General features: G+C 38.1%; 1 protein-coding gene across 1 annotated transcript in view; it reads right to left on the reverse strand.

The window, feature by feature from the left end:
* Positions 1–26,258, reverse strand: part of MEGF11 (multiple EGF like domains 11) — a 238,761-nt gene that overhangs the window by 201,908 nt on the left and 10,595 nt on the right. Inside the window, exons 2-5 of the mRNA XM_087745188.1 lie at positions 14,768–14,880; positions 10,671–10,794; positions 8,032–8,133; positions 6,384–6,484 (exon numbers count right to left, since the gene is read on the reverse strand). Of these exons, the coding sequence (XP_087601314.1) occupies positions 6,384–6,484; positions 8,032–8,133; positions 10,671–10,786 (319 nt within the window). The 5' untranslated portion in view covers positions 10,787–10,794; positions 14,768–14,880. The remainder of the gene's footprint in view (positions 1–6,383; positions 6,485–8,031; positions 8,134–10,670; positions 10,795–14,767; positions 14,881–26,258) is intronic.

Raw genomic sequence — 26,258 nt, forward strand, 5'->3', positions numbered from 1 at the left:
AATTAATGGACTAAACTTTGCATGGCTCTCTCTTGGAATTCAACAATGAACTCACATCTATGATTCTTGTGGCTTTTTTCTGATCCTGCTGAAGCTTCCAGGCATCCAGGCTATCAGCATGAATACTATGAGTAGCTCTGGATCCAGTGCCTCCTTCTGTATCTACATTCCCGGTATTCTTTTACACTGATCCAGCTGAGACTGCCTAAAGCAGCCAGAAAAGCTTTTTTACTGCTACACTAACACTAGCAACAGTCTAAATCTTTTTCTAAATATAATGCCTGCATAATTTTTCCTCTGATATGTTAACCCCCTTGAGACATTATATAGCTTCAGCATACCCTCCTTTCCGCCTTTATGCTATTCTCATTCCTTTGTATGAACACTTTGTATCTCCTTCTACTGCATTTCTTCCAGAAGTCCTTCCCTTATTTCATTACTACTCCCCACCAGCATCTTTGCAAATCCATCAGCATCCAGAAGCTGACTGCAAATATAAAATGATGGATGGGAGATGAGAATTGATTTTTTCACCTTCCCATCAAAGAGGTCTCTCCATTGTCTTTAGGCTAAACAGCAACCCACTGTCTTCCTCTGTGCCACAAAATCAACTGACCTACTTATAAGGTTGGTCTCCCTCTTCCTATCCACATACACCTGCCTCCCAAGATGCTCCAAATGAATAAGCAAAGGCCTCTACTGTTTGCAGAGCCGCGGCCTGCTCCGCTGTGTTCTGTGAAATGGTGCATTAGACAGCGGTGTATGGCTGCGAGGTTACGCTCTGCAGTATGGCAGCAGAAGTTGAATGCAGATAATCAGTTCTGCTGCTTTCCTATCAACCCCCCTGCTCATTCAAGAGAAAACAGGGATTCCTTCCAGTCACCACACAGCGGTAAGTATGTTGCTGCTGCTACTATGACTGTGACTACTACTACTACTACTACTACTAATACTACTACTACTACTACTACTAGAAGCAGAATTTCTTAATTCCTGGGCAAGTTTCCCCTCAGATGGGAACACAGGACCCACATTATTTTCCCCATATTCTTCACTGGAAAGAGACATATGGAGTCATCTCAAATGCATATAAAAGGACAAATTTCAAAGTGTCTCCTACTGTCATTTCAACTCTATAATTAATAACCTTTTATGCAGAACGGCCTTCCACACCATTTTCTCGCACTCGTACATCCCAAATCAGAAAGAGAAAAATAATGTCCCCTGATACAAAGTATCTATGTACTGCTATCTCATTTCCCTTAATTTATGTTGCATTATTGATGTACAGAATGCCGTACTTGAATAATGTAACAGTAAGGCTCTTACAGAAAGCACTAGCACCAGCTTTAATGTGTGTCTATAAAGATAAGAAAAATATATTTCCTAAGTCCAGCAGTTTTCAAACAATATATTTTCAAGCTACAGGAATGCTCACCATGAGGAATTTAAAATTGAGGTGAGAAGCAGGGGGGACAACATTTCTTCTAAAATGTTAATGAGCTACTGCCTTATAAAGTGAAAATAATCAACAAATCTGACATATGAAGAAACATTATGAATATTCAGGATGTTCAAGCTGCTGATTCAACATTTTCTAAGGGTGTACAACTTTTGCACCGATTACATAAGCTATTATTTTTCTTTTCATCATGAGTACACTCTACCATGGTGTCGGTGTGTTGTTGTGACATATGCATTGAGCTGCAAGTATTGTAATTCATCCAGATGGCAGGAAGCTTTGGAATTGTTACTCCTATGGTACAGATGTTTAACAATCTAGCCATATGGCTCCAATAAGGCAGCCTTTTCAAAGATTTTTAGAAAAACTACACTAGACATGCAGCCTTGTAAATTTGAGTGCAATCCTGAGGTATGAATGTTCATATTGCTACGATATAAAAGCGTACGTCGTACGATGAAGTTGGCATGTCTATTGGAATTACAGAATTTATGAAACATTATTTAAAATTCTGAAAAGAATCAGGTCCTAAATTTGCATAATTTCACCGAGTCAGCTATTAAAAGAACATTCCTCATTTGTTCTTGAAATTCATTAAAGGTGTCAGACATAGGCTAGCTGAAAAGATGGGTAAATAACTACATGCAAATACAATAATGTCCCTAACCTCTGGCCTGAGCGAACTACCACCCTAGGTGACAAATTGAGATTCAACCAGTGAGACCAAGAATTTATCTACAAAAGGATTTGTCAAAGTCAAGGAGCCCTGATGATGGTTGTGGCAATTGTAATGTGGAAAGCTGAATGTTGAGAAACAGTCTGAGATCAATAATATCTTGGCCAAGAAAGGAAAGAACCATGAAATGGTCAATCTATAACTCTACTGAATTTTCACAGGTTTGAGTGACAGATGGCAGCAAATAAGATTGTTAAATCACTAACCCTGTCATTATTACATCCTGTCACATTGCATAGACTTATACATTAGAAAAAGAGTCTAAGGTATGAGAGTGAAAAATAAAACTGTTAAAAGCTAAAATATCTCAATCTGTGAAGAACAGGTGAATTCCCAACCCTGTGTTTCATGGATGTTTTTTTCTGCCAAAAAGTCAGATATAAGTAGATGCCGCTTGTAGTCCCCTCTTCCTTTTCTCTGATGCTTGGGTCTCTGACCCTTTGTTACCTAGCAGAAACATCTCTTATATAAATCTGTAGTGCAAGACTAAGATTAAAATGGACAGACTGAACAAAGCATTGGTCTCTCAGTCAAAAATGTATCCATTTAGTACACAGGGGATCTTTCCACCTGACATATTCTTAAAGGGAAATATTCAGTTACCATCTACTCAGAGGGTAAAAATCACGAAAGAGCCATGCAATGTTCCTTTTCTTTTTCTTTTCTTTTTCTTTTTTTTTTTTGAGCAGCAAAGTATTCAGAGATGCTTTATCTACCACAGATGCTAATCTAGGCAATACAATTTTAAAACATCCTTATGAAAACCTTGAAGGGCAGTTGAACTCTGTGGTTGTTTAAAAAAAGATTTTCTGCAGTTTATGCATTTGCTCTGCCAAAAGCTTACCTTAGCATACAAAGTATAGTAAATCATAGTTGCTCTGATTTACTACCCAGACTACGCTGTTTGTTTTCAGGGACAGCTCAGTGAAAGCTATGTCATGTATAAGAACATTCAGAGAAGAGGAATCATTTTGCAAAACTACCAGAATGGTAGCAACCATTTCTAAGACATCAATGGAAAAAAAATGCGGATGTGCATTTGCAGCATTTTCCAGGTGGTATTTTTTGAATACCATTACAACCCAAAAATATTCCAAGCCCTTTATAGGCACAAAGACAATTTCATACCCCAAAACTGTTTAGCCTAAGTATTAATGGGCTGGCCAGATGTATAACTTACCAGTCAACAGATTAAATTATTTGACCTTGTGCCTGAATTTCACCTTTTCTGGGGCAGTAGCATATAAAAATCTCAAAAAGGCAAAAAAGACACCAAAGAGAGAGTGGCAGAGCAAGCAGCTCAGGGTCAACCTGATTATTTAGAACTGAGGGTAGATTTTATTAGGCCTAATCCATTTAGTAGGTCCCAACAGGAGGACAAAGATAAAAACATATATCTGACATTCCTATAAAAAATAGTAAATGAGAAGGGAAAAGATCAAAACAGTAGCTGAAAGCCTTCACTCCTGCTTTAAAATCCAAGAAACAGTCATTAATAGAGATTTAAACTCAGCCTTCTCTAGTCTAAACATGTCACTGTTAATTACAAAGCTATTTTACTTTTGCAAGAAATAAAGACTGCTATTAATGAAAGAAGAACCAATTAGCCTTTAATCTACACACTGTTTTTTAATCAAACTTTCTTTTGATCATCAGACTCACTGTGGGATATATTCTCTCCTCCCCATGTTGCAGTGGCTTCCATGATTGCTAATGGAATAGATTTTAAGGGGCTGGCTGAGTGGGGAGAACCTTCTCTGCAGGGCTGGAGCTTCCTTCCCTTCATGTCAGTGGGGCTTAGCGGAAGCAGGCTCATCTCCGAACCGTGCTGCCCTACGACAGCGTAGGCAAGTGGAATGCTTTTGATGGTGTCTCCTGACCTGTCTCTTGTAGCAGCTGCTGTTAAAGGAGCAGGCACTGACCATGTCTGGAGGAATGTGGGACAGGAGTACTAGACTACCTTGTTAGGAAACAGCAGAAAATATCAGTTTAAAGAAAAGAAAAGAATAGGAAAGGGAAGGTGAGGAAAGAGGCAAAAGCAGGGAGGTGCCAGCAGGAATGAAAATGGAATTCACTGCTGACTGCAAAGAACGATGAATGGCAGAATTTGCTGGTTGGCACAGGAACGTATCGTGGAAAACAAAACAAAACAAAACAAAACTAATGGGACCAGGGCTTGGTGTGTTAGAAACAAAAGGGGTGACATGGAAAGGATCGCATTAGCTAAATATTGTTCCTTCAAACTGCTGCTTGCAGGGTCAGAGAGTTTCGATGGGATTTGGGTTTTTGTTGTTTTTTGCTTTTTGGGGGGTTTTGTTGTGTTTTGTTTTTCTGTGTGGCTACTTGTGGTATCAAAACAATAACCCCAAGTATCTAGAATCAATCATGATGGAGAACTTCTTCCTTTACATCATCTCGCTCTCAGCTGCACTTGCCGCTCAGATCTCCCAGGGAGGAGGATAGATAGAAAATGTCCCTGAGGCATGCACTTTGCATTTATGACCATGCAGATACTGAAATATAAGAACCTGACTCTTGCACATGTAAACAACAGAGAGAATGCAAGTATTATCTGCACTGTGTCAAACATGAAACTCCTGGTCTGACCAGATACCTGCTGTCTGTTCTGCATTAGCAGAACTTTGGTGTATAGTGTATGCTCTTCTTTCTCCACAATATAAAGACAAAATTTGTCTGGCAGCAGCAGAACTCTTGAGTATTAATGCTAACAAAAAAGCACTTTAAAATAAACATTAATATCCTCAAAGAATCAGAAAGTCTACAGAGATCTCCTGTTGTTGCAACCAGTATGGCAATTAAAAAACAAAAATATCAAGATTGCAGAGAGAAAAATGAAAATAAATAAATATGTTCTATGCCAGACAGGATTTTGAGCCAGAAAATTCAAGTTGGTAATAAAAGTATGTGGAACAACTGCTGAAGTGATATTGACACTTGAGAAATGTAAAGGTAAGTACTTACTTAACACAGGAAGGATTTTAGCAAAGACAATAGGCTACATTAAATGTTTTTCAGGACATGAGTAACAGCACTCCACGCTTCGAAAGATCAAATTATTACTCTCTGTGTAAAATAAGACTAATTCTAATGCCTTCTCTCAAAGGGCTGGTAATTTTTCATAGTCCAAAGCCCCTTTAATGTAACTGGCATAAAGGTCATTTAAAATGAGATTAGGGTCCATTCATGTTTTTGAGGTGCTCATATATTACAATATAAGTACAATATCGGTACTCAGATAAAAACACCAACAGAACTAGATAGAAATAGCTTTAAAGCACTCTGTCAAGTTATTTAAAGGTAGCTGGATAATTGTATCATTTTCACATTTAAATTTTTCTATAGCATTCTAAACCTGTCAATAAAATTTGCATTCTGATGCTGATCAAAACCTCCTTGTGTTTTTCTTGTGTCATAATCCCATTCTAACAAGATGTAGACAAGAAATCCCCAGCTCCACTCTCCTTTTGAGCAAAGTGTAGCAAATGCAATCTGTCTCAGAATACTTAGAAAGCTGCAATACTGAAAACACGTGACACTAATGTACAAGACATTTTTCATTAACAAAGCTCTTAGGTGTTGCTGAAAGATCCATTTCACTTTTTGTCCCCCTCAGACTGACCTAACACACTCCAGAGCTTTTTTATTTACTTATACAGTGCAATTAGGACAAAGTTCTTCTGACATTTGCGAAGTTTTAAAAAGAGCAAAATTATTGACATGTGAAACACAATGAGATTTTAACTGTTCTTACCTGAAGTAAGAACTTTCAAAGTTAAGAGGCAGAAACTTCACACTGCTTCTTATACTATGCAATAGTTCATTCCTGAGTGTTGTCAGTTCCTCTAATTCTTTAATGTTAGTGGATACTTGCATAATTTACTCCCCAAAGTAAGGTCTGATTCAAGAAAGTACTCAGGAACTTGATTAACTCCCTCCCCAATGATTTCAGCAAAATTTTATTTAGGTGCTTGAAATGCGTATACCTGAAATGACCTGAAATGTTCTGTATCTGCAATTCTGACTGAAATCAGTGAGACCTGAAGGTTCTGAGCAACTCTGAAAATCAGCCCTTAATATTATTACTGCAATAAATTTTTAATTTGTCTACAGCTCCTCCAAAAATTACTTTTAATTGTCACATCTGAATAAAAGCTCTGTACATACGTATACAGTAGTCTCCACTTTCGTAATATCCAGGGCAGCACTGAGATCTTCGCCGATACATAGTTCTTAGTCCTCTTCGATATGCTGTCTTATAACTTATTCTAAATTGCAAGACAGAAAGCCATTTGACAATATTGAAAATCAATGCCTACTGTTGGAATTATATTTGTGTTAAATTACAGTAAGGATAGCATTCAATAATTATTTTAAAATGCACGAAAGCTTTTGATATTAAAAGCCACAATAAAAAAAAAAAAATCAATACTTGTTTTGAAACTTGAAATATAACTTGTATTATAAACACAGTACTCATGACAATCACCGTAGCCCTTCCTAGGACCGTTATCTTAAAACATTTCCCCAGTCCTAAAGCAAGGGCAAGGCGTTTTTCAAAAATAAACAATTCATTTCTGCATATCAGCAAGGTCAGCTATCATCAATGGAATGAACAGAATCTTTTACGGAGACCACTGTGTCAGCGTGCTACACAAGAAATTATCACAATGGAAACTGCTCTCAACACACAAAACGTGACGATAACCCCAAGTGATTTCTTCCTACTTGCTAACCCTTCCAAGGCATTAATGCCTTCAAAATGACATTATAGTCCCAGTTCAGTATTTAAAGCATGCTTTCCCCACCTGAATCTCTAGTGCACAGAAATTAAAAGGTGTTAAGCATTCTGTAGCTTTTCTAGACTTATTCATAGCAATAACAATGATACCACATTAGAAAAGGAATATTTAACAGAGAATATTTAACAGCAAACACTTCAAAACAGCTTTATTTGTGTTAGTTTATTTGAAATTACCTAAATTGAACAAAATCTGTTGTCCCTCGTGTTAGATAAACTGACACAATTTACTCTGCTGCATTCCAAGCTATACAATAGTCCAGAAAGCTCTGCATCTCTGTTCAATTCCGTACATTGTAACACAGAAGCTAAAACGCAAAATCCCACAGTCAGTCTGGGACGGTGCTAAACAACCTCTTTGCTACCGAATGCGTGAAAGTTATGGCATCAAGTAGCTTGCTAAAACCCCCTTGAAAGATTGCAAATATTAGTCGATGTTTATTAGGATACTTTTCTGCTTGGAATCAGAATGAATATAACAGCGATTTCTTGCAGCCTGGGAAAATTAACTGTTTACTATCAGCTTTCATTCAGTGCTAGAAATGGACCCATCCTCATTTTACCTGATTTTCAATACAGATTTGGTTGCAGCATTTCAAATATGGATCCATTTATAACTATGACTAACTCTCAAGTGCCTGATTCTTCAAGATTTAGGAGCTGCAGGGACTTCCTACCATAAACCTGGACATACCCTGATCACTTGGTTAGGATAGCTGCTCATGTTTGGTCGCGTAATCAAAACTCCGAATCCCTTGGCGGGGTGAATGGCAAGGATACATACTCCTGAATGGTCCCATAAGAGACTGACTCCCATCGATCTCACTCATATTTAATGCAAAAATCTACTTCAGCTGGTGCCCTAGAATGCCAAGCACCCTGGCTATTGTACTAAAATACATCTTTCCGTACATATCTATATTAGAGTACCACAAAAATTTGATTAAATATCAAAGTTCTGTGAGGAGATAAAAAGGCAAAATAAAACTAAAATATCTGGGGATCAGCTCTTACCTATGTCTAGTGCACTTGAACCAGTTCAGTATGTCAGTACATCTTGTATAATAGATCTGATCAAAAGGATGAGCATACGATTCCTGTACTGTCACAGCGTAGCTAGAAGTAGACAAAGAAAGAAAGTGAAAAGGTGTTTGTTGCAACATGAAAAGCTTCAGTTCCCTGCATATGCGACTCCTCTAACTCCAGTATGAAAAATAATTAAATCAATAATCTTAGAAACTTTGGGCATTATCGAAAACCAGAAAAGGGTTTCTTTCCCTCAACCACAGCTCTTCCTGAAAATTTTGGAAATGCTTCTAACTTGGGCTTCATAACTGAAATAGGCATAGAGATTTCAGTCTGAGCAATAAACCATTCCCTTCTGGAAAAGTAACAAGTGTTACTAAAATTCATGGCAGTTTAGAAGGTGAAAAGGGCATTTGGTTAACTTGATAGTGCAAATTTTGAAGGAGAGAAAAGCACCATGTTTTTAAAATGTCTCCGTTGCCTTCCTGCCTAGGACTGTTAATGTTTGCTCGTATTCCACAATGCTAATAAGAGCTCATATTAACTTAGCACTGCTGCATTTTGCCAGCATGATGGGATGCTCACGCTTCATTTTATGATGAAGCAGCATCATTACTTCAAATATTCGGTGCACCAATCAAACAGCATCATTTGTAAAAGGTTGAAGAGTGCTTCTTTTTCTGCTGCACAAATTTAATCCTTTTATTTTGTAGCAGAAATAACCTCAGAACGATCTGAAAATTGTAACATGAATTAACTGGTATCTAGATTTGGAACACTTTGACATACGGTTAAAATGGGATTACTTGCCTTTGTACAGATGAATGGATATAAATTAAAAAATGGGCAAATTGATTAGAAAACACAGAGCTCCAACCATACTAAGAATTCAGCAATCTCCTTCCCAAAACACCACTCATTCATGCAACAGGTACTATATTAATGACTATGATTATTTTGAAAGTGTCTGGGCCTCTCACATGATATAAGAACACAAATCTCATTGACTTGTTAGTGTCAGTCATTTTAGAACGTTGTATTGCCCTACAGTAAGTGTGTGCACTGCTTAAGAGACTCATAATCTCAGGTTCTGACCTGGAAACAAGCTCTACTTTATCAGATCTACAATATCTTTGGAGAATGATACTGAAGTCATTCTAGGCAGGGTCAAGACCCAGGAATTAGATCCTCCAAGTCATTCATTACATCGATTGTCTTAATCATCCAAGTGATTTCCTTCTCATCAACACGACTGCGGATGTGATTAAGCCCTGTGAGATTGCACCCGTAAGGCAATACCAAAATATTTTCTTGGAGGGTCTGATTGGCTTGAAATTGGACTATTACTGCCCTGCTCGTCATGCCCCTTCTAGACAAGCCAAAATTCTACTAGACGTTGCTTTTGCCCTCTATCACAATTTGCTGCGTTTGACAATAATGTTTTAATTTTTACTAATGCCAAAATGTAAAATACTTACATTGCTCATTATTAATGTAAAACAGTAACACTCACAAATCTTGATTACTATTTTATGATCCTGTTAGTTATCCAGCAATTGCCCTAACAATCTTTTCCCTTTGATTTATTAACATCTAAGTAACAAAGTCATCTTGGTCAGTACAACCAATCAATTTTGGTATTTAATTTTTGTTTCTCCTTGATTGGGTCTCTAGGTTGCTGACTTTCTTCAGACAAAATCAATATTTTATTCCTGTGCTCTGAATGCACTTCACCTCACAACGCAGACTGCAAAATCCTATTCCTGTACAGTCTTTGCTTTGCAGCTGCATTACCTACAAACAGTTAGTTCTCTAATTAAGGCCTCTAAAATCAAAATATAATGCCATTAAAGTATGATTCCATTTTTGCTCTTGTTAAGGGGTTTATTTTGCTAAAGTGTACAGTAATTCATATTTGTGTGGAACTAAACCACAGAACAGAATTGGAAATCTAGCGAGCTAAACTTAAGAGTACAGGATCTTTAGCCTCTGCAAACAGACCCTGCATGAACATGAACTCTATCATCAAAGCTGGTGGGTTTCTATGCACTCACAAGAACTGTCTTGCACAGATCCACTTTTAGGATGAGGACATTGTAACAATAGAGAGAACAGAATTACTGGGGCCTTTAATTCTCAGTGCTTTCATGCAGATACTCTTTGATGCTGACACGAATTTGGCAGATACAGCCACAAAGTTCAGGCCATACAGAATAAGCCTGCATGTTGCAGCAGGAAGGGCTTAAAACTTAGGGGAAATCTCTAAGAGTCTTGCTTGACAACAACCAGGAAAAAAAAGACAGAACAAGGCCACCATTTCTCTAGGTGTCTCCCTGATAAATGAAAACAGTGCAGTCCTCTAGCTGGATCTATGGAGGGGCTTTCCAAAGCAGAGCTGAGCAGACAGGTAACACAGGGGTATGTGGTCTGTAGCCCTAGCTTTAGAACCAATTCTTTGGGATGATCCAAATCCTCAAAGGCAATCAGAAGTGCTGTTTCTGTCATGCAAATCCAGGTTCTTTTGTGAGGCAGGGTGGTATTTAGCAAATGATGGCTCTTATTTTGCCTTTTAAATGTAAAAATCTGAAACAGCTAGTAAAAAAAAAAATTGGCATGTTATACATTACCTTTCCCAATGACTACAAACATTTGGATCATCTGGGTTTAGGGACAGAGTAGTTTTGAGCAGAAAAGACAGAATAAGCCCTTTTAGAATCCACCTGAACAGCATACGCACCACCATTGTTGTATCTAGATAAAGAAAAAGTATAGCCATTAAAGACAATTTTGAAAAAAACATCCTTCTAGGCCTTTTCTTCCTTGCTTTTGTGCAAATCCAAATACTGTGGAGTTATTTACAAACTGAAAGACTTGAAAAAGCAATCAACTAAACAGTAAAATTTTTTAAAAAGTGCAAATGCATTCTAAAAGGAATTTATATGTTTAAACCTACTAAAACTGATGAATTTGATGATTAAGCTACTCAAGATATTGATAGCCCCAATGATTCTTCCAAGGAACAGTTCTGATCCTGATCATTTTTATGGCTGGCTGGCTGGCTGTACCAACAAAATAAATAACTGGGGTATTAAAACAATCTATTCTCCCATCAACCTATAGGCAAATGGAAGAATAGCCAAATACCCCCTTTGATTTATGTAAGCGGGTTTTACATGTGTCAATATAGCAGGCTGGACCTGAGACATATGCTTATTACATGACTGAAGGAAAATCAATTCATTTTTCAGCTCTTGGATGGGGGGGATCACTTGGAATGGCCGAGGTCACATTATGCAGAACACTAAACATGAAATAAAAATATTTGCATTGAAGTTGGAAATAGACTGTGTAAAATCCATTAGGTGTGGTCTCTTCGTCATCTTACAGTTCATCTATTAAATGTACTGGCTTATACCTACTTATTGCTCATCTGGGGCTTTGAAACCAAAGTCGTCGTGTTTGCCTAGAGGTCCCCAATGACATCAGTCAAAAATACAAAATAGATAGGAACTATGGAACTGCTTTTAGATGTAACTGCATCAGAGGTGTTAATCTGTTAAACGTTAAGTCATAAAAAAATATTTTTAAATATCCATTTCAGGCATTTACATCGTCACATCATCCACCATTAAAATCAAAAAAACCATAAATTATTCCTGGCAACAAGATTGCCCTAAAAATAGATTGAATCTTCATGTGATCATCTAAAAAACACATGGCTCATTGCCTCGTGGTCCAGAACAGCAGAAGGGATGTTAAGGGGTTTGCTCTGCATGGCACTGATATACAGCCCAGCATAAAGAAGTCATCACAAAGCAGAATGAACAGCAGAGGGATAGCCAGGAAAGCTGATCTGAAATTACCTCCTGATTCAAAGCCTTCTAAGCTAGTTCAAGGACACCCATTGCCTTTAGTGGATTCGAAGTCAAGATCCCAATGGGAGTAATAGCTCATTCTTTTAAATTATTCCTAGAGCTCTGCTAAACCCAAAGATAGGTCTTAAGCCATGTAAGTATATTAATGTTAATTAACATGATTTAATGTTAATGTTCCTTATGAAATGGATTTAAGTCTATGAGTGACCATTCTCTACCTGTGGGCTGTTTCAAAGTCCCATGGCAACAATGCAAAAGCTTACTCCGGAAATTAAGCGGGCTGACGAGAAAAGGACATGAGAGAGAGTTCTGTTTATTGGAAAGACATTCGCTACACTTGTCCTAGGCACTACTTCTCCATGGAGGAAAAGTGTCTCGATAAGCTGACCTGCAAGTACTCATAGGCCAAAAGTCAGTTTTGAGCCTAATGTTCAAAAACTGAGAGCTTGTTTGAGAGTAGAACTGATCTTTCTTTTAACATAACATGTACCCATAGATGTGAACTACTCAAGTATGAGGCTCAACAAAATGACAAACAGCCCTTTAACAAAAATATCTTCAAAGGATGCCTTTAACGTATTACACTAGCTACCATTTGAATAATACCAAATTACAGAGGACAAGTTCTACTGAGCACTATTTATAGGTTGCAATTTACCTCCTTTGCTCATTCTCTACACCTTTGGTACATGGCAACACCAAACAAACAGGACTAGAGGAAAGCCTGCTTCTAATCGACAGAAATGGTCAAAGCAAGAGCAAGGCAAAACTGCTTAAGGAAATACAGTCCTCGAGAGGTGGATTTTAAATCAAAACATAGCTCTGTGCTCAGTTTGTTAACTTCTTGAGAACATCAAGAGCCTGGGTTTATCCCTAAATCAGTTAAAGGTAGAAAGACAGCCTGTCTTCAACCTAAAGAGAATGAGCCTTTTCTCATTTACCTAAAGCAGCCCTCTATTTGAATTCTGTAGTCCTCAGAGTTCTCAAGTTGTTCTTAAGAAAACAATGTATCAGTTTAGTTTTTAGAGCAAATAAACACCAAAAGAATTATTTATATGCCTAAATAATGTGCAGAATATTTGTTTACAATGTATTTGAAAGAGGTTCATAATTGTTTTCTAAACTTTTAATGCTAATGGTATTTTACTATCTGTTTATAAATTAACTGCTTTGTGCAATTAATTTTATAACTTTGTAAGTCAGATCGTATATCAGAAACATCCAACTCTCCAAATACAGCAGAACCTCATTCATCTCAAGTGTCTCTTTTTCTAACTCAAATGAAATATTTCACTTTGATGACTGTTAATAGAAAAGACCTCATACCAAAATGGAATGGTTGCTATTACAAGATTCAGAATAAAACTCTAAAAATAGAAGCACATATATTAAAAACCAACATCAAAAAAGAATCCAGTAATGACATCTAATATGGGGTTTTTTTCAGCTTTTATTGTTCAGCATAATATATACTACATTCCTGCGTCTCATTTAATGTTTGGAACATATTCTCCAAGGAGGCAGCATCAGACTTTCAGGGGGACAATGCCTGTAACTTCATTAAAGATATAGCCAAATTATATAAACATTTCCAGTGTCTGCCACTGCCACTCTCCCGAGGACAGGCAGCCTTTTGAGCTTAACAAGAAAATAAATGACACATAGGTCTTCTGTGCAATCCCTAAATGGACTCTAACTTTTTGTCTCTCCGGGTCTGATTTTTCTTTTCAGGAGTGTAAAAGTCACTTTAGGTACAACTTGGCAAGAAAGAGGGTCTTTCAATCCAAAATACATTCTGGTGATTTTTCACAAGTGTCTCACTCTCTGTTAATGATAATGGATTAGGTTAGGTATCTGTTACTCATTAAGCCATTTTCACACACCTTGCTCCCTCCTTTTTGAATAAATTTCAGTACTTCACCTACAGTATCGATACAGGTCACTGGTTCCATTGCAAAAGAAAAGGAAACACACTTTCACTGTTAAACCCCAAATCTTAGCTATAGAAAAACTAGTAGGTGGCAAGTCATTGATTTATTTGTCTGTGGATTCACTTTACAAAAACCTTTGTTGAGAAAACTGTGCTGGGGTTTGCAAAGAGACCAGAAGATACAGATGATCATTTAAATTGGATGAAATACGCGAGACCGTGGACAAAAGCTGGTTGTTGCTCTCTTTTGCAGTTCATACAGCACAAGCTGAGGATGACAGTACCCCACAAGACTGAGACCTCCATGCGAAGAAAATAAGACCCTAAAAAATCCTTGCTCGATGAAGAAAATATCCTCTAAAGCTTTCTCTAGGTGTTGAGGACCTAGCTTTGGTAATATTCTTGTAAAAGAGGACTAGTGTATACTTTAAGAGGCTGGGAGAAAGAAGAAAAACAAAACTGAGACCACAGATTAAATTCCTCCTCTGCTTCCTTGGCTGACAGACTCGAAAATTTAACTAAAAATGACCATTAGAGAATTTGCTGTTCAGGGGCAGAAGTAGTGAAACATTTCTTGTTGACATTTCTGTCATAAAGTATTTCATAACATGACTTTGACATGAAATTCAAACAGAATTTCGAATCCATGACAAAGTTCTAAATGGAATGCTTTTGTCCCAGTTTGGGATGAAATGAGTTCTGAGCCAGGCAAAAAACTAATTTGGTGTCCAGCTGTAATTAGGGAAAACATTTACAGAAGTGTCTTTCACTAGCATGCAATATTCTTAAGTCCTTATATAGTTTTGAAGATCATTTCTTTAGATGTTTAACTGCATATGCAGTCAATTAACCTAGCCTGAATTTTCCCACAAACTTCCACGCAATGCATTTAACAAAAAGCCATATTCAAAAGTCTTACCTCAAAGTGCTAAAAATTCCTAATGGATCCTCTTTTTACAGACTATCAGCACATGAAGACACGCAGCACGTTAACAGGATAGCAGAAGAAAGCTCTTCAGAAGTTTCTTGGCCCTGTGAGCAATCAATTAGAAAAACAGAAAACATATTGGGTCAAAGAAAGCATGTTTGGGGGAGTGGAATCAAATTAACACAAATGAGATAAACAATTCTAAATAATTACATATCGTAAGATAATTGTGCTATATCAGACCAAAGACCGCTATCCTGCTCTCAGCCAATAGCAAGTGTCAAGGAAAGAGCATAAGGCGACGGCTGATAGCAGTACATCCCTTTTATACCCTTCTAGCCTCCAGCAATTTGCAGCTTTCTGACTTCCTCAGCCACGAGTGGTACCTTTGTGTTTAATAGCATTTGATGGATTCTATTCCAATAATTTGTCTAACCATTTTTGATCTGTTAAAATTTAAATTTTAGTGTCCACAACATCCTGTGATGGTCTCACATGTACTATATGAAATACTTCCTTTGTTTTCCTGTCTGCCTTCTCAATTTCATTTGATGCCTCCTTGCTCCTCTGCTAGAAATCAATCACTGATTCTCAGACTTTGTTTCCTATCATATAAACAATATTTTGTTTACATACAGACTTTTTCTTCTGTTATATCCCAAGAAGAAAGTTCAGCTTCTTTCAGGAAGTTTGATGAAAGACTTTGCAAAAGCCTTCTGGAAATCTAACTGGATCTTCTTGATCCAAATGTATACTTCAAAGAGCTTTAACAATTTATGAAGCCTTTACAAAGCAAGGTTGATTCTTTATACATGTGTTATATTTATCAAGAGGTTCCCTAATTCTGTTCTTAATTATAGTTTCTACCAAATAGGAAAATCTAGGTGCGTCAAAATTGAAATGTATTCTAGTATTTGTATGCAAGCGATTAAGGAAAATGCAAGAGAATAGTTAAGCCAGAAAACAAAAAGTTGGATTTCACTGAAGAAGCATTAAAGTGACTGAGTGTTTGCTGATTACACTATTTTAGTCTCTAAGTAGTAGCAAGCTTCCAACAAGCTGCCCTCTGTGGCATTCCTCCTTCTCATCCCATCTGAAATTTTCATGATAGTTTAGGCAAGGGATCATTTAAACACACACTTCATTTGGCTCTACATCAGATTTTGTTAGAAACAAGCTGTTATGAAAGCTAAATGAGGCCATGAGTTTCAAAACTGATCAGGATTTTTTGGATGCCTCCATTATGATTAATAACTTGAGATACCATGAAAGGGCTGAATAATATGCAGAGCTCAGAATGTATGCTAAGGAACAGGTCGTTTTCATCTGGGCAGTCAAGAACTAAGCCACTCAAACTCAGTAGTCACCTCTAAAAAGTGTTGCCATGACCAACAGAAATATTGCCAATGACAGGCTGTGATTTTGTTTTGGTTTCAATGAAAATTTAAAGCAGTTTTAAACAGATAAACACTTCCAGGAAGGATCAGGTACTGAATACAAAAACACTGACAATGTGATTCTTATCATCTGAGCACAGAAAAATTCAAGTGATGGAAGAACTAGCAGAAACACCAGACTATGCAGTGGGTTGCTGGGTTCCCTCTACTGACATCTTACACGATTAATGCAGGCAGACAGTAGACAAGAAGCTGCCTCTGTTAACAAAAGCTGATATTTCAGTTAACAAGGTCTATTTAAGCCTCTAGGAGTCATTGTACTGAGGGCAAATTATTATCCCTTACACGCAGGGCAAAATAACTGGTCTATAATTTGTGCTACAAAACCCATGCTGTCAGTCATACATTCACCTTTTCCATGGTCTCCTTAAGCACTGCTCTCTTTAAGGTTTGTGTGCATCTCTGCCTGTGATTTCAAGAAGGCAGTTCAATAGCTGAAAATACTTGGAGTAGATACAGAAGTCACGACTATTCACAAATATCCCTGATACCATTCCCAGACACAAGTCTCCTGTCACCTAGAGGTGACATAGACAAGGGGAGAAACAGAGCTGACCAGGACAGCACAACTGTTTTTGACTTTCAGCAGGTTTCCTTTGCTCACAGGCTCACCGCACAGGACCAGTTTGCACAGTTCAGTTCCTTGAAGAGGCCAGTCCCAGCAGTGGCACGAGCTAGGAACAGACCAACAAGATGTACAAAACTGGGATCTTTCGTACCTTACACTTGAGTTCATACAATGGAGACAGGCTTGTCCCAACTTTGTCCTTCCAGCCATAAGGGTAATGCCAATAAATGTAAGCAGGGACCTTAACTTTTCAGGATAAATCTATTCTGTGCTCTCTCTGAGAGCTGACCATGCTCCTCTGAGGCTCAGCCAAAGTTCAGGCCTGAATTTACAGTGAATGTTGGGAATGAAACAAATTTAAAAATTCTGTGGTATTTTCTGTAATTAACATGACTTGGGAAATAAAAGAATAAACGCAAAATTTAGAGATTTTCACAGTTTATGGGGAAGTCATCACGGAAAAGTATGAAGAGCTGCACCTTGCGTCCTGTTTGCTTAGTCTCAGCAGCAGACACCTCTACTGCATCACTCAGTGAAGTAGGTGCTGTTCAGTACAAGTAAAGGAACCAATTCCATTTCCCAAGATGTAATTTTAGAAGCTTCCCTTTAAAGACTGGATAAATGCACTGAGGCCCTAACTGCTAGAGTGCTCTCATGGCTCTCTCTTATATCCTTTGAACCACAGTTGCTCAGTTTTCCAAAACTGGGTGGGGAGCTGATTTTAACGGGAACCGAACGTCTGAATATCTTAAGTTGCTTTTAATTTCCAAGCTCTAAAATATGTCAGTGTGAGTTGCAATTGCTACACTGAACATTATTACAGTTCCATGGATATCTTACGAAATCTGAAGGTTTGCTTCAGTGCTAAGCACTCTTATAAAGCTGACTTCCACTGGAGTCATTGGGAGTTTGGCTAGAGTGAAGCAGGAATAAATAATGAAGTACGCTCTTTTCAATCTATCAAGCGTTATTTTTGGAAACTCAGGATTGTTCCTTCGGTGCTCTCAGAGGAAAAGTGGGTCAAAGTACCACAGAGACAAGGCACTAGGCAAGCAATCTAGGCAGTTATGGGTGATGAAATATGTTTATCAAGACAAAGGCTGGTGTATGTGTCTAGGATTCGGAGGACCTGAGTTTAAAGCACACTGTCAAAGACTTAAGGTGTGACACTGGGTTAGCAAAGTGGGCTAGACTGAGGTAGCTCAAATTCCACCCAAGTTCTGCATCTAGTATTTTCTGTAGGCTAGCTCTGAGCCTTCAGAGGCACCTAACCACCATACAACACCTGGCTTTGAAACTTAGATGAATTTTAAGACATACAAATTCTCAAGGTCTCAGTTTCTTCCACAGGAAACAGGGGAAGAGGACTGACCAACCTGCCAGGTGCTTTAAGAAAAAGCATATTACGAACTGAAAAGTGATTAGATACTGAATTTCAATGCATAAACACATTTGGCATTATCCATCCACTGTATGAGATCAACATCAACACACAAAGAAATGCAGACATTCTTAATTTATCAGTACTTGCACAAACTCAATATCCATGCACAGTTGTGCAAAGCACAAGTACCAATCCAAAAAGCTATTATTCATTACAATACTAAATTTCTTTTTCTTAAATAATTGAATAGCTAATCAATAGTCCAGCAGAAATATAATGAAAATATTACATTAACAACACCTAAAAAACATTGCTGAAACAGTGCCCAAATCCAGATAATTGCTGGCTCCTTTTCAGAAAGGTCAGCTTGGAAAAAAATTATCTGTGATTTTCTGCCCATAATTTTGTACTTGTACTCAACTACCATTGTAAAATTGGAAGCCAGCCCTTTGAACATTTGGCCCTTTAATTTATTAATCCCAAATCAAGTCCACTTTGTAGCGCCTAAGCCCTGAACTGGTCTTCCAAGCCCCGCCAGTTAGGACAGAGAGATGGCCGACATTCCACTGGCACTTTCTGCCATAAGCAAGCTGGCGTTGGCAGGCTTCGAAGGCAAAATCCAGGTACCCTGCAGTATTTCAACAGAAGACTACCGCCTGCAAGCTAAAAATCCTCCTGGGGCCGTCATCTCTGAACCCTCTCAGTTAAAACACGGTAAACAAGGAAAGTCAGAAAGAGCCACTTTATGCTTTTGCCTGCTTAACCCTCCTACCCTGGTCTGACCATCTGACCATTGCCATGAGGGGATGGCAGAGGAAGCCAGCCAGTGCTGCAGTGTCCCCCATACCGATCCCAGTTTTTTTGCATAGTGGAATTCTAAAGCTGCTGAAATCATGTGGAGAGTCACATTCCCTACTGATTTAACAGTATATTTATATTCACTATCCCATGCATATTTCAGATATTCTTTCACATACATTACTTCGGATGAGAAAGTAAGCTGACACACATCAAAAAGCTGATCTTCTGAGAACTCAAGTTAGCTTGCTTACAGCCACCCACCTAATTCATGTTCAAGATGTCAAACAATTACAACATATGCTTCCTTAGACACTTAGACCAACAAAGACCTTGTATCCCCAGAATACCCAGGATAAATAAAGCAACCTAAGTGTTACACGCATGCCCAGATGAAGAATAATATGTTTTTAAGTATTTAGCTAAAAAACCCCAACCATTTATTCTGACAGAATTTTTTTTACAGCATTTAAAGAGTGTGCATGAAGTTAATCTGAAAATGGGAGTAACAAGCAATGAAATGTAAGGATGTTCAACATATATGCAGTGAAATAAATTAAGTATGATTCTGTGAAAGTGCTGTGAAAGTCAGGAAAGAAAAAAAAAAGCACTGTTTGAAAATGTAGAATATCCTTTATGGTTATATTTTAAAAAATTACTTCTATTTGTCAAGAACAATTGGCCCCTTCTTTTTGTCTTCATTTATCTCGGAGGAAAATAAAAATGAAACAAACAGCAAAAAAAGTCCCAAGTACAGTGAACAGCTGAGCCAGGGACAAATTAAGTAACACAGATTGATGGCTGTTGATCTACAGCAGTACTATCACATCCCAATGCTACATCTCATATTTCATTTAAAGACCCGTCTCTTCTTTTCCAGAAACAGTGCAGTATTTATGGGAGAAGGCTGATTTGCAAGCCTTGGAGCTGCACTGAGAATCCAGATTCAGTTTTTCCAAGTTGGCTTTAAAGTTGGTGAATGCCTTGAACTTTGAAGATCGTAATCTAAATAAAATGAAACCGAACACTGGAATAAAATGAACATTGAAACTAAACATGTATTTTCAAGAGATGCTGCAGGCAGGGCAAAGCTTTTTATCTTCAGTTTCTTCATTAGACAGTAATGAAATAATGTTTGCTTCCTCTGCATCTATACCTTTACTAACCCCACTGGTCCAATAGCATATACCTTCATCTGTTCTCCTCTGGCTTTTTCCAGTGCTTTATCCTCCCTAGCGTTCTCTGTTACAACAGCACTCAGGTGTTCTCTTCCTGCATTCAATTTCCCTCTCAGCCTCTTGAAATCTTAATCTAAAATTTTTTAACTTCATAGCTATTAAAAACATTGATTGGCCCATACAGAATATAACTTTTTCTATGAATGTCTGCTAAGTATAAGATAAATGTTAAATCAATTTTTGGATTTCTAATGGCTTAAGAATTAGAGCGGCCACTTAAAAATTGCCAGTTTTACTTGAAATATGGGAGGTTTCCTCAGAAGCTGCAATAATCCTTTGTGCTTTCCTGTGCTTCTTACAGGGCATATCTGGAACACTATCAATACTGGAGGAATGGTATTTGGTTCAATCATGTCAAAGCTAAAAGCCTGAAGTTAGGAGGCCACATAATTTATCTGATTTTCAGAGCATGCACAAATCTCTGTTTATCTGAGAATCAGGCTGGTTACTTAGGTGCCTAGAAATGGCTATAAGCTCTTAGGTTTAGACACCCAACATGGAAAACAGGCTGAACAGATCTGCCCTTCGCTAGGACAGAAAGCTGATGCCATGGAGAAAGTCACGGTGTGTGAACAAGGTCTTTGCAATCACTGCTGGTCACTGCCACGAGCGGACACACTGCAGTTATTGCTTCTCAACTATCCACCAGCTGGTCACACGCTGTGCTGGTAAGAAGGCACCTACTCAAAGAGCCTAAAGCTAGCCTCCCAAAACACCTCTAAAGGAAGCTCAAGGTGCGTATTGAAACATGAGGTCAGATTTACGTCCTAGCAAAGGGCTGACTCCATGTCAAGGCAAGACTCAGACACACACCAAATCCCTTCCCATGCCTTGATTCCCCTGTGAACCAGAAAAGAGGAGTGCTGTGTCTAAAGGGTTGACTGCGGGGCTCAGGAATATGGGGCACTTCAAGAAGGAAAATGTCTCCACAACCTAGACTTAGACTTGCATTTCCTGACCCCCCACCACTGACTTGTAGACCTTCAAGCTGTATAACCAAAGACAGGCACCATGAATAGTCTTCATTCAGCTACAGAGCGGTACCCAACTGCACCTTCGCTAAGATGGGTCTTAAAGGGTTGAGACGGGCAATAGCAGCATCTGCAAATGCTCTTTCATAACATCCAAGTCTTACACTTCTCTGCCTGTTTTCTCCTCTGTGCAGAGCAGAGAGGAGACTGTAGCCAGAATTCCCAGCAGATCCAAATAATCTCCCAAAATATCCTCCTCACCTTACCAGGAACTATCACAGACACTGTTAGAGCAATAACTGGAGAGATAAATGAGAACATGACCCCAGCCTTATTTAATTTTACATCACTATGCAAAGCTCTTGACTCTGCTGTCTCCATGACCTACTTTATCTACTGTTTATTTCTTTTTTTTTTTTTTTTTCCAGGAAATTGTTCATTAAGGATAAAAGCACCTGGCTTACAGTAACAGGGCACTGTGCAAAATATCTGTCATAAAGCTGAGAGAGGAACATTCATAAATACATCAGACAGAGCAAACCCACAAAGAACTGAGGGGCTGCAAAGGAGTATTTTAGGTAGAATGAAGACAAAGAAGATGTAAGGGCCAAAGTCTCTGCTGGTGCAAATGGCAGAATTCCACTGAGTTCACTGTGCCAATTTGTATCTGGAAAGAATTTGGATCTACTAGTTCAGTCATCAGATACAGATGGTACTGGAGCTACTCAGGTTAGAGCTAGTATTTTCTTTCTGGCAGAAAGACAGTAGCTAGAAAAATCACTACAGACAAAACCAGATCTGAATAACTGGTGCGTGCAAGTACCTTGGCTTCCTCTTCCCCCTTCTCCTTAATTTGGCACTGCAAACTTATTTAACTACTTTGAGAAAAAAGGTTAATGAAAATTATAAAAGAGAGCGAGTTTATGGGGTAATTTTAGGGCTTGACTTCCATCGCCTTACAGATGTACTGATTAAGGTTTTTTTCCACAAGTTAAGACAAGTACAGTTTTCTCTCTGTATTCTTCCTTCATCAACATCATACATGTGCCATCTGCTACGTCCTCTTACTAAGCCCTCTCCATAGCTTGCTCTCAGATCCACAGCACTCAGATGGTCGAGGGGAACACTTGCATACCAGTGCTTTATTAACCCCTCTGCAGAGGCATAAAAATTGGAGCTTAACAGTTGTTTATACTTTTTTTTAACTTAGTAATATAAGATTAATGCAGCTTACTCTGTGTTGAGATTATCTGAGCAAATATCACTTACATGTATCCTACCAAACAGAACCAAACATAGCAGAAGTCCTCCTCTCCACCAAATAGGCACACAAGGTAATGGCTGGCAGGAAACAAGCAAGTTCCCCATTTTCCTCTCCTCTCCTCTCCTCTCAGATACAATCTTCAGCGCAGTAAAAGCATAAGCTTTGAGACTCTTGTATATATAGCACCAAACTTATGGAAAACTTACATTTGTAAGCATGAGCTTATCTTGGTCTCCCTTCCAGAGCACAGCATTAATGAAGGTCTTCTAAGCTCCCCACAGACTGCTCGCCTCCTTCCATCTGCCCCAGTTCTTTAGGTACATGCTGTGAGTCCCATTTCCCTCCTCAGCCATTTTTCTGACCTTCTCATCATCTTCTAGGTCTTCTTGCTGTCTTACACACTGATGTCCAAAACGCGCTCTGAATAATCCCATTTAAAATTATATGGGGACTTCTTCCCAAGATCAACAGCCACTTCCCATTTCCCTTTCACAAAACTCACTTCAGGCAATTGCATCTGTTTGTTTAAACTGCAACGTAACTAAGTCCATCTCCAAGGGAACCTGTGCAGTCTCTAAGCTCTAAGCTACAAGTTTTAGCATCTGCTGGGACTCCAGGTATGCCATGTGTTGCAGGGTAAAAGATCAAGATCTTCTAATTTGATGATCCATCCTTTACCACAGAAGAAACAAGTTTTCCCTGTGCATGAAAATGTTTAAACTTTAAGTTTGGGAACAGTGGAAGCAAGATTGGTGATTGTAAACTCTCTTCTTGCCACTTATTAGAATCTTACTAGCCTGCACGTTACTCTTCTATCTTAAGCATATTTTCCTCTTTGTCTTGTCTTTCATCACACATGGCATTGCTTCCTTTCATGGCATTCCTTTCTTCAAATATGGAGAAACTAAACTACAGCTTACCTCTTGCCAAACCAACACTTTACATGGTTTACTACTCTTATACCTGTGACATATAAAGTTGAAGATGTTTAACAGATACGTATGAGCCAACTCCCTGGGACAGAGTAATCACTGTCCAATTAAACAACAGACAGCCACAAGGATAAATACATAAACACAGCACAAAAACATTTGAATAAATCATCCATTACTGTTTTATATGCTGGACTATTCAAATAACTCTTGAATTGCTCCTTTGACTGATTCTTCAGGACTGTGTTGATAAAACACCTGGCAATATCCCTTGGATTTTCTACCAAGAGGACAAGAAGATATAGCATGTACTGGCTTTCTTCCACATAAGGATGAAACACAGAGCTTGAATTTCCCTACAACACCTGTGCTTCCAGGCTTGTGATCGCTGCCCTGTTCTGAATCCCTCTAGGAGAGTGGGTTGCAAGTCAGAACAGTACATGTGTCTAGACTTCTGGCTTTATGCTCTGCACCTTGGAAATTATTTAGCTTGTTCTGTCTTAAGGTATTCTTATTTCACTACTCATTTCAAAAAGAGTCTCTGATATGAAGTAGGAAGAGAAAGCTAGTCTTGCAAGCCAAGCACAAGAGCAGGAAGTGAGAGTTTAGCTCTCAGGTATTACAGTGATAAGAGTGCTGAAGAAACAAGTAGAATAGAATGAAGCAGTATTGTGTACCAAGGACTCTTGTCAGCCAAGGGCCATGTGTACATGCTGAGCTGTCCTTGCCTCAGTCTTACCCCTGGTAAAATGGAACAAGTCCTTCTTCCCAACATCCCATTTCTGACTGTCATTCATAGAAGAAAAGTTTACATAAATGCACCATGTAATGGTTAACTGGATTTTAATTATTTTTCATAACTTATGCTGTCCAGTCTCATCTACTGAGGAATAAAAACCCCTCATCCTATGCCAAAGTAGACAACAGATACAAATGAGGTATGGAGATATGATGTGTTTTGCTTGTTTGTTTATTTGTTTAAACTTGGAGCCCACCCACCAGCCCAGTCATTCATTTTTCAGACTGTTTGAATTCTTTGATTTCCTAACCAGCAAGTCAAACATCAGGTGGGAGTAGGAATGAGTAGGTGGGAACCAGAGCAGTCAGAAGCTCTTAGAATGTTATTCTGAGAGCTTAAATATTTGAAACTTGGAAGTTGGTTTTAAAAAATTGTAGTAAACACTTTTTTTTTTTTTAAATACTGACTCTGACAGAGTATTTTATCTGTCTTTAAGTTCCTCCTCAGTAGGATTTAGTCAAAATATCCCCTTCAGACCTTACAACATCTCAATGAAAACAGGCACAAAAAGGCCAGCTGGAAATATGGATATCAGTTTAGCTCTAAAAGATGTTCATGCTTTACAATTTAAACAAAATATTTACTAGTAATGTATCACCTTATTATCATGAATTGAGAGCAAATTGAAATTTCATGCAATGGAATAGGCTAATTACATACACAGACACATACTTTAAAAACTAGGCTTTTCGTGTTCTTAAGGATAAGCAATTAAGGGTAAGAGTAACATTTCGTAATTATGTCATTGATCTAAATTCCTTTTCGTTTTTCTATGAAAGCACTATACTTACATAAGACGCATCTGAGGTTGTTTCTGTTTCTTAGATCCACATTTGTTCTAATCAAATATTCACCTCGTGACTTTTTTTTTTTTCAGTTTTTGCCTTCACATGAAATTAAAATTTTGAAAGCCTGAATCTATCATTAACTTTGAAGAAAGTACTAAAAACTAATTTTTTTTTTAAAAAGTCATAGGGACCTATGGGAAATTCTGTATTAGGCTGGCCTACTAATTAAAATCAACTATGCCATATTACTTCCACTGTTCAATTGTATCCGCCTACAGATCTAAAAATCTTTTCAGAATGATTAAAATCAGGAGTAAAAAATCCCAAATCTCTTTTCTCTTTCATGTGGAGCCACACAGAATGCACTTTTTCAGATTTCAAAGTCCATTAAAGCACCACCTTTGAAAACAGATGCACAATCAGGCCCAGCAGTGATTTATGCAAGCGAGATACTCAGAACCGCCAGGAACTATTCATGTTCAAAGTACCCCCAGCAGGCTCAGCTAAGTCCAGTTTGTATCACATATAATTAGGATCCTTCAGACCATAAAATCAATAATATAATTAGTAAATGGTATGTTATTTCTCAGAATCTTGCTACAAGTTATCTGTCTTTGATCAAGCAGAGCTGACTGCTAACGACATTTAATGTTAATTAATGAAAATACATGTGATAAAAAGTTCTTTGGAGAATTATCTAATTATGTGCCATAAAAAATGAAGTATGCAGTAACTGTAATTTATGTTTATATCAATGACTATTGTTTAGGATACTCCAAGAAGACATTAGGATTACAATTCATCTTTAGCTACACTTTCTCCTGCCTTACAGAAACACTTTCTTGAGCCGGTGTGTGTACAACAGATGACCCAGTTCATTAATTAGTTATGTCTCATTTATAATACCAAAGTCTGCAGGTACATTCTTCCTCAGCTGTGGGACAGCACCAACAGAATATTTTATGACATTAACTTATCTTTTGGCAATGGGTGATTGACAGCAAGCCGTCATGACTGAAGTTACTGACAAAATAAATAACGGAACCTACAGAGATTAAGCAAGGATTTCAAAAGAATGACTACAATCCTTAGAGAAGGCGGCCAAAGTATTTCATAATCTCATAGGAATGCAACATTTTGCTACCAATCACTTTGACTGTCCAAGACCCCAGCTATCAAGGAACATTTATATTTAAAAATATTCCAATTTGATGCAACATGTCTAAGTAACTTTTCGTGCTTGTCAGGCACGTGGAGAAAGGCGAAAGGAAATTTTTCATTAC

Source organism: Nipponia nippon, unplaced genomic scaffold (assembly GCF_047370975.1).
Source record: "Nipponia nippon isolate SJK-2023a ecotype South Korea unplaced genomic scaffold, ASM4737097v1 scaffold_9, whole genome shotgun sequence".
NCBI lineage: Eukaryota > Metazoa > Chordata > Aves > Pelecaniformes > Threskiornithidae > Nipponia > Nipponia nippon.